This window comes from Nasonia vitripennis, chromosome 2, assembly GCF_009193385.2.
Source record: "Nasonia vitripennis strain AsymCx chromosome 2, Nvit_psr_1.1, whole genome shotgun sequence".
NCBI lineage: Eukaryota > Metazoa > Arthropoda > Insecta > Hymenoptera > Pteromalidae > Nasonia > Nasonia vitripennis.
The window spans coordinates 20,379,976-20,389,657 of NC_045758.1; the positions used below are offsets into that span (position 1 = coordinate 20,379,976).

At 39.1% G+C, this 9,682-nt stretch overlaps 2 protein-coding genes across 4 annotated transcripts; one reads left to right on the forward strand and one right to left on the reverse strand.

Annotated features, from left to right (window-relative positions):
* The first annotated feature begins 5,579 nt into the window (after positions 1 to 5,579).
* Positions 5,580 to 6,594, forward strand: LOC116416127. 2 transcript variants are annotated; one of them, XR_004226653.2, is made up of 3 exons: positions 5,580 to 5,741; positions 5,799 to 6,232; positions 6,511 to 6,594. XR_004226653.2 is itself a non-coding variant. In XM_031923098.1 (2 exons), the coding sequence occupies exons 1-2, from the start codon at positions 5,694 to 5,696 to the stop codon at positions 6,087 to 6,089; spliced, it is 339 nt and encodes a 112-aa protein (XP_031778958.1). In that variant the 5' UTR covers positions 5,580 to 5,693; the 3' UTR covers positions 6,090 to 6,293. The 2 variants fall into 2 exon arrangements, 1 of the variants encoding a protein (XP_031778958.1); XM_031923098.1 differs by lacking the exon at positions 6,511 to 6,594 and having other exon boundaries at positions 5,799 to 6,293.
* A 64-nt stretch (positions 6,595 to 6,658) lies between these two features.
* Positions 6,659 to 8,698, reverse strand: LOC107981992. 2 transcript variants are annotated; one of them, XM_016989039.3, is made up of 2 exons: positions 8,264 to 8,698; positions 6,659 to 8,170 (listed from the first exon to the last, which is right to left on the reverse strand). In XM_016989039.3, exon 2 carries the CDS (start codon positions 8,160 to 8,162, stop codon positions 7,749 to 7,751), a length of 414 nt encoding a protein of 137 aa, XP_016844528.1. In that variant the 5' UTR covers positions 8,163 to 8,170; positions 8,264 to 8,698; the 3' UTR covers positions 6,659 to 7,748. The 2 variants fall into 2 exon arrangements, with proteins under 2 accessions (XP_016844528.1, XP_031779265.1); XM_031923405.1 differs by having other exon boundaries at positions 6,659 to 7,776; positions 7,973 to 8,683.
* Between the last annotated feature and the right edge of the window lie 984 nt (positions 8,699 to 9,682).

The following is a 9,682-nucleotide window of genomic DNA, read 5'->3' on the forward strand; positions in this document are numbered from 1 at the left end:
ATTGTGTGGATTGATCGATGGTAGGTTTTCAGAATCAGTTAAGCTTTCATCCGCAGTTCAAGTGAAAGTGTTGAGTACTCGGTTAGAGCAAGTCAAAGAGTACTGTCCTCTAGTCTTTGCTCGAAAACCAATTAATATTGTAAAGCATAGCAAATTTAAAGTTACTGAGTTTCGACAAATTCTTTTATATTCAGGTCCAGCTATATTTTATGCTCTTGTCAGTGATGCTGTTTATAAACATTATTTATTGCTCCATACAGCTATGAGAATTCTCATCAATCCTCGTTCAACTCCTCAATTCATCAATTTTGCAGAAAGTTGCCTTGAACTTTTTGTTAAAACAGCTCCTGATCTTTATGGTGTTGAATTCTTATCATATAACACCCATTGTTTGCTACACCTTGCTGATGATGTAAGATTATTTGGACCATTAGAGGGATTTTCAGCTTTCCCATATGAAAATAACATGAGTTATTTCAGGAAAATGTGTAGGAAACCAAATTTACAGCTGCAACAAATAGCTAATAGGCGAGCAGAAAATTGTCGAGTCAACGTTTCAACAAAATTTGATAAAAATTATAGGAAATTTATAGGTAAACATTCTAGAGGTCCAACCCCTTCACTAAATATAGATAACTATGTTCAGTATAGATCAGTTGTTTTAGGAATGTACCGTATATCTGTTTGCCAGCAAGATAGCACTATTATTCTAAAAAATGGATCTATTTGTGTTATTGAAAATATCATTCAGTTTTTAGATACTAAAGAATGTTATGTGCTTGTAAAAAATTTTTTGACAGTAGAAAATTTCTTCGAACTCCCCTGTGCATCTTCATCAATTGAAGTTTTTCTTTGTTCTTCTTTGTCCTCGGACATGCCCCTGATAAACGTCAATGACATTGAAAGCAAGTGCTTCAAAATGCCATATTGGGCGAATACCATGAGTACCGATTGTCAACCAGGGTATTTTATCATTGTTAAGATGTTGTCATCGCATCTTACAAACAATGATTAAAATTAAATATTCTCTCCTAAGAACAGACGTGAGCTCTTTCGTTATATCTTTAAAAAGCTGCCTGAGTTAGCATGCCTGAATCGGTAAAGAAATATATCGTTATCGACATTTTCTTCCAGTAGAATGATGCACTAATGTGATAATTATATTGTTCAAAATTGTGTTGATTTATCGAAATTTTAATGCCATTTTTTAACTTTAAATTTGATAAAATACTGTAAGATCCATGAAAATTGTCAGTTAAATCATCTCAAAAATTACAAATAATTTTTTAAATAAATGCTTGATTGATATTTTTAATATTTGTTTTCTATCACGGAAATATCAAACTTTACACTGTATGATTCATTTCGCGCTCATATAAATTTCAAAATTGCCGCGGTTTTGTCACCAACTTCCTTTTAAAATTTTAAGGTTATGTCTCAACTCAGTTCGTGTCAACGTTCACATCATGTTTCTTTTTGTAACAATAATAATATTTACAATATAGTATATTATAAATACGCAAATTATAATTCGATATGTATTATAGTATTATATTACATTTTTAATATTCGAATCAATTTTAGAAATCATAAACAAATCAAAAAATTCTAATGATACCATATTGACGCATTCTTGACTTCACTTCATCCGGTCATGACTTTTTTATATAGGGAAAATAGGTTTTAAAAAAATGGTATTAAGAGTTAGATTTTTAGTCTATAAAAATTATAATCGAGTCCTGACGCTTATTTTTACTAGAGAGAACTTAGGGATTAGAGGCTTTAGGATCTTTCCTTTTTTTATTTTGTTTTATTAATAAATATTTAGATTATGTCAAAAAAACAAATGCTGCGGGAATCGGGAGTTCTTCCGCCAGCTACCGCATCCGACAAACTGGATCAGGCGATGGAGTCGCTTCTTGCTTCCGCTCTTGGCACACCAAGTGTGCTAAGGATCAAGGAAGTCAAGACCTTGACTTCCTCTCAAAAACTGCCAGTACAAAACATACGCACTTTATCACAAGCACACACAAAATCAGTCACACAATCACACTTGCAACTTCCAAACACCTCATCACAAACACGCAAAAAACCAGTCATACAAACAAACACACAATCTCCAAGCAACACATCACAAGCACGCAAAAAAACAGTCTCACAAACACACACACAATCTCCAAGCAACACATCACAAGCACGCAAAAAAGCAGTCTCACAAACACACACACAATCTCCAAGCTTGACATCACGAGCACGCAAAAAAGCAGTGTCACAATCACACACACAATCTTCAAGCGCCTCATCACAAGCACACAAAAAATCTGTCACACAAACACACACACACTGCGACGTTGCAAACGTCGCAGCCGCGTCGATACGAGGAATCTCGTTCGATGCGGCCAAGCTCTGAGTGCGCGGAAGAAACAAGCGAGTTGGATTGTTGTTGTCGGTGCCAGCCTGACCTCGAGTTCGAGGAACGGGCCGGCTGACCATCCACGTTAGCGCGAGAGTGAGCATCGTTGGCGCGAGAGTGAGCCTCGTCGGCGCGCGCGCTGATTGGTCCTCCGCATGTCGCGAGCCAATCAGCGGGCGCCGATGTGCGACTCGCTATCCGCGCGGACTGCCAGCCAATCAGGCGCGAGGAAGATGCGCGGGCCCGACGAGCGCGAGTGGAGAGTGAGCGCGAGAACGAGCGGGAAATCGGGGAGTTCTCTCACCACTGTCGAGGGAGTACGTCGACGTGCGAGAGAGATACGTGGCCTCCTCTGTTACGAGGAGAATTGGGAGAGTCTCCCGAGGTTGTGCGAGTGTGCGAGAGTGTGAGAGAGTCACAGGTGCAGCGCGTTGGCACGAGCAAGTGCCGACGCCCGGACGAGCCAGCAACCATCCGCACGAGAGGAAGGAAGCTAGCCAGTCCGCCATCATTGTCCGGAGGACCAGAGCAACCAGCAGCCTTGGCGTGGGAGAGCCGAGGAAGCTAGCCGTCACCAGGTCCACGAGAGTCAGGGAGGCGCCGGCGGGAGCACCGACGGACGTCCACCAGGGAGAGAGCGAGTAAGAAAGTATTAGAGAGAGAGAGAGAGAGAGAGAGAGAGAGAGAGAGAGAGAGAGAGAGAGAGAGAGAGAGATATAGAGAGAGAGAGAGAGATCCGAGAGTGAGGCGAGTGTGGTGCGGGCACACTAGAGAGGGAGAACTCGAGAGACCAGGGTGTTGGTGTGCAGTGCGGGCGCACACCAAGACGTCTTCTGCGCGAGGCGTCTGGCCAGCGCACGCGAGAGAGAGAGAGAGAGAGAGAGAGAGAGAGAGAGAGAGAGAGAGAGAGAGAGAGAGAGATCACATTGGCCATGCGGCGACCGGCGAGAGCCGAGTCGAGCGCGTACGTGTGCGAGCGAGGCCGCGAGCGCGTACCACGTGACGCTACAGGCTACGGCTTGGGGGCTAACGTGCAGACGCGCGAGAGAGAGAGAGAGAGAGAGAGAGAGAGAGAGAGAGAGTCAGCCGTCAGCGGACTGAACCTGGGCCTGTGGCCCGCCGTCTGCTGCACGAGCGTGGCTCGTGTTTGAGCGTCCCAGCGTAAGCCCTGCGTGGCTAAACTGTGCGCGGGAGGCACTACAGCCACCGTGTTGTAGGGAAGGGCTGGGCGAAATACATGTGCAATAAAACTTAACCATTGTGTGTGATCATTTTCCCCTCTCCCTAGCGTTCTCCCAAACGTGATGATTGCGGTCAAATCCTACGTTTAGAAAAATCCTAGTGCATGCGAGGCTCTAGGTGTTGCGCACCTGTGTTGGGAGGCACAGCGTCGCAACACAATCTTCAAGCGCCTCATCTCAAGCACACAAAAAATCAGTCACACAAACACACACAGAATCTCCAAGCAACTCGTCACAAGCGTGCAAAAAAGTAGTCACACAAACACACACACACAATCTACAAACACCGCATTAGAAACACACACACAACTGCCTACGACATTGCCAAATCTGATTGCGGTCCTGCGATCTATTGATAATAACCAGAAGTAAGATACATTCTTTTTACCCCTGGTAAAAAATTCACCCTATTTCTAGGCATAATTTCTGTCCAAAATGTTTTAAAACAAAGTACTGTCGTTTCAGAGTATTTCCAGTAATTTTGGATAAAAGTCATTTAAACACGCGTTGGCAAGAAATTCTGCCTAGAAACAGGGTCAATTATCTACCAGGGACATTTTAAAACAATCGTAAAGTTCGCAGATAAAATTTATATATGTGACAATTATAATACAGACAAATGCTTACCCGGATAAGCGGTTGGGAGAACGAAATGAAGTACGTCAATACTTTATAACTCCATTTTTGCATCACATGCGGGATTTTCGTGTTTTTAAGTGGGTTTTAAGGGGACGTCGGCGCAAAAGCTTCGCAAATTCGCCACTGGGTGTTTTGTATTTCCAAAATTCTAGAAAAACAGAAAGTCTGATCGAATTTTTTTTTCAGTAGAACGATTCATTAAACTTAACACTACGGCGCTACAGACTTGGTTTTTCATTCGCAAGCTTTATTAAAAAAGTTTGATGTAATAGAAAAAAGTGTTTTCTCGGACGACATCTCCTTAAGTGTTACTTTTTTAATCAGCGAGTCAAAAAGTTGGCAGTCAAATGATGTCATGCATTTTTTTTACTTTGTAGCCTTAAAAAAGTGTGAAAACGCGAAAATCGATACACGTGCGTCAAAAAAGATATGGTGTACAGCACGGGCGTAGATTGGGCTTTTTTACCTCTTGTATTTTTTAGTACTCGTTTTGGAATCAGAGATGTACTCGCTTTCAACTCGTACAAGAAAACTTCACACTCGGTCTAAAAGAGCGCACTTTACGCCCTCGGTACACAATATACTATTACTTTATTTTCAATTTTTATTTAATCATAATGTATCTTTCAGAGAATGCTCAGCGACGTTGAAGCGGATGGCGAAAAAAAAGAATTCCGGGAAAAAGGAGCTGCCAAAATTCTTGCCGTTCAAAACGGTGGATGAACTGTTGGCGTTCCAAGAAATTTCCCAGGAGGATTATAACGACGTTGTAAGTATAATTATCCTCCCTTCTTAAAAAAGAGATACGAGAAAAGTGAAGCCGACTAAATCGAGATTTGATTGGCTGCTTTTAAAAGGGCGCGAAAATGCAAAATTATTATTATTAATATATTTTAGGTTGACTATTTGGAGTATTTAGGAGGCTATAATGCTTCTGATACCGCTGCCATCTACTTGAAGCAGTGCTTCCAGCCAACGGCAGACCTCGTGGAGAAGGTGACTTGGCTTGGCTCGCGGAAGAACGGCATAAGCGCGTTAAAAGATACGCGATTTGTGCAAGCTTGTGAAGGTAAAAACAGTTTATTTAGTTGTACGGCTTTCCCTTGCAAGAGTCTAAATCAGAATCAGTATAATTTCTGCACATATACATAAATATTTATTTATTTATTTATTTATTTATGACCATATACATAAGCCTTTTTAAGGTTTATATATATATATATATATATATATATATATATATAATATTTTTTATTTTGCAGAAGCCATGACACAAAATAAAAGGATTGGGGAGCCCACCAAGACGGACTTAGCCACGGCGATGGCAAAAGCACTAAAGTGCGTAAAAGAAGAGTACCGCCGCCGGAAGGCCAAGCGTGCTGCTGGCATACCCTTGGAAAATGGGCCACCCCTACAAAGAAGGAGGGTCGAGGAGGCCAAAAATAATGGTAAGAAAATTGCATAAAAAATTATGACAAAATTTGTTTATATATTATTTTATTTAGGAATCGACGACGGCGACGAGCTCGGTGACGACGAGCCTGGCGGCGGCGAAGTTGGAGATGGCGGTCTTGGCAACGGCGAGGTCGAAGACGGTAAGGTTGGAGACGTCCGCGGGCTTGGCAATGACGAGTTTGGCGACGGGCGGGACCATCACTGACGGCTACGGCGAGATTAGCGACGGAGACTTCGGCGGCGACGAGAACGACATCTTCGGCGACGGGAACGACACCGAGGAACCTGGCGTTGGCGAGCAAGAAGACGACGAAAACGAGATCGGCAATGATGACGGCTAGTACGGCGATGACGCTGGCGAAGGCGAGTACGGCGATGACGACGACGAGAGCGACCGCACTGCCCTTGTCAGCGATCACGACGAGGAACGCAGCAACGATCCTGATAACGCTGCAATTTTTGAGTATTTATTTATAAATAAAAGGTACGTTATTTAACTGATATTAATATCAATTGTATCTTTACTATTCAAAATTTTGTATTACATTGACTCTTATTATAGCTTTAAAAATGCATTGATATATTGTATCAATTTATACTGAGATATAATTTATAAATGAATTCATTTTTTAACTATATACAGAGTCAATGTAACATAAAATGTTTAATACTTATTTTTTTCATAATTTATTTTTATGAATAAGTCAAATATTATAAGTATACATATATATATAATAATTAATATTATTTTTATTGTTTCAGATAACTGTGTTCATCACCAAAAAAAAAAAAAATATTTGAAAAATAATGTATTTTTCTAAATAAAATAAAAATGTTTCGAATATATTTTGTAATTTTATTTCTTATATTTATAATTATTTCAATATATACATATACCCTGCAGATAACATCACGTCGGCGCATTGATGGCAACATGTTGACATGCATGGCCGCACGCGTGACCGCTCTGTACCCCGGCTTTTTGCCGTCAAATGCTCGTCATATGCCGCACGCCCGAAATCGGAGAAAACGCAAAAGCACGCATGTCAGCAATTTTCCATTATTTTGCTTCTTATGCGGGGTCAACGTGCAAGCACGGAGCTTTTTTATGCGCTCTTTCGGCGGGGTATCCCTAACCTATATAAAGAGGTATTAAAATTTATTTTCAAACAAGAAAAATTAAAAATGAATTAAAAATTGATTTATTAAAAATACATAATAATAAATATCACATTACAAACGTAGATATACAAATCACGAACGTAAAACAATCAACCTAAAATAGAATCGCAAATTTAAATAAAATATTGAAAATAGTGGAATGCAACAATCGTTATAATAAAAAATATAAACCTTGAACACAAAAATTGATCGCCAATGTGAATAAAACAAATTAACAATAATAATCCGTACAACCGTATCAAGTTTTATACTTCTTACTGTAAAACAATCAAAATGGCATGACAATTATACTGTCGTTTTAAATTATTGCACCTGATAACATTTTTAAGTTATTCACAATGCCATTTGAATTGTTTTTTACAATATGTTTAGGGCTTAATAATCACTTTGTCTTTTAGCTTAGTTTATTAATAAGAATTTTAAGTTTTAAGTGCTCGGGTAGCATTTTATTGATATAGACAGGCCAATGACAAAGTAATTATTTCATTTTGGACCTACAATACAGCAGAAAACATATTCATATTGGGGACTCATAGATCCTCTTTATCTATATTTATGAAACACTGGCAGTGGACTCTTAAATCTTCATGTTAGTGAGTCCTCGATGAAGATCCTTAGCTCCAATAAAGTAAAGCAGCAATAGCACTTTCAGTCTTGTGATGATCACTATCTATCCGTATAGAATATTCTTCTTGTCTGCGAAGAGGATGATCAGTTCCTCTATACACCATTACTCCTGCTCGAATCCATTCTCCTCTCACCTTACACCGAGAGCAGGGTGCTCGAGAACTGTGTCCAGAATGGCCTAAAACAAAGGCTCAAGCAGGACCATCTGCTACAAAACACCTTAAATCAACAAATTTTTGTTTAAAATTAAATACAATGCCAGTTTCAATTACTCTAAGCAATTCGTCAACAGATGGTTTGAGAAACTCAGAAGCATTGGTAGGTTTTCTTGAATCTTTAAAAACACGAACAATCTGTGGAGAACTTCTTGGCATGTTGGCTATACTAATTTGTATAGGCCACATCAAAACCTTACTTGACTTATCTAGCGATGCCTCATCCGTACTCAAATCAACTTCAAAAATGTCAGGGATTTCGTCTGCAGGAGTCTCTAGAAGAATTTGAACAAGACCCTGCTCGACACCAAGATGAAGATATTCGCCTCCAGCTACCTGATCAGTCGAAGCAGCATGAGCTGGAGTTTTGAGGATGGTTCGAGGATCCATATGTAGAGCTGAAAAGCATTTATGTGTTTTAAGAGCTTGCAAAACGCATCTTGCTTGCATGTGAGACATATTGGATTCAGTAAAAGCAACAGTTAATCTACTTTAAAAATCTTCTGTGCTATCTGATTCACCATATACTGAAGTAGAGCCACTTTCACTTATTGTATTATTAAATTCATCTGAAGATCCAGACTCATGGACCATATCATTGAGCGACAAGCTGATATTAGGAGAAAATTCATTGAAGTTACTACGTTCACTAACATCCGAATGATCTACTGTACTATTAACATCAGACACGGTATCTGTAACTTTTTCAGGTACAACTTGTACATTAGATCTAACATCACTAAAATGATCTTTACGTGCTCTCCCTAATAATCGAGTTATACGGGCTCTATGGTCTGGTGAACAATCTTCTAATGGTTTACGACTACAACGAATTGATTTTAATCTATACATTCTTTTCCAGCATTGAGTCGTCCATATGCTAGCGCTATGCTAGCACAATGCTAGCATAATATGCTGCCTCTCTATGCATATATATATATATATATATATATATAAATATATATATATATATAAATATATATATATATTATATATATATATATATATATATATATATATATATATATATATATATATATATATATATATATATATATATATATATATTATATATATATATATATATATATATAATATATATATATATATATATATATATATATATATATATATATATATATATATATATATATATATATACCCAGATAACAGCGCGTGCAGAGCAATCCAAGAGCATGAATGCTCGGCACGTATGACGGCTCTGTGCTGTCATGTTGCGGTCTTGCGCGTAAAAAAATTTCGATCCATGCTAGTGAACGAAAGTTACAATGAAAAAAATAACTAAATTAATGCAACCCTAACTTCGCAAAACTTAATTTATTTATACTTATCTCTATAATGAAAAGAGAATGAAAAAATTTTACGACGAGGGATTCTCCGTAATGCTGCTGCTTCCTCGGGTCGAAAACTGCACCGTGAAAACTAAAAAAGGCTGCTGCACTGCGAAATTCTCGGTCTTTGGTTTTTGCAATTGATTAACAATAGACATCCAAATTCCAAGTGATGGTCGTTGCGAACGAGCGCGCCAAAAGTAAAAAGCTGCGCTATACGGAAACCATCACGAATGTCAACAAATTGCCAACATGACGGCCTTCCAATTATACGCGACAACGTGCCGATATTTTGCTCGCGCCAAATGCGCGTTTGAAAAATCGAAATTTTTTTACGCGCATGACCGCAACATGACAGCACAGAGCCGTCATACGTGCCGAGCATTCATGCTCTTGGATTGCTCTACACGCGCTGTTATCTGGGTGTGTGTATATATATATATATATATATATATATATATATATATATATATATATATGCATAGAGAGGCAGCATATTATGCTAGCATTGTGCTAGCATAGCGCTAGCATATATCATGTTATCGGGGGGGGGGGGGG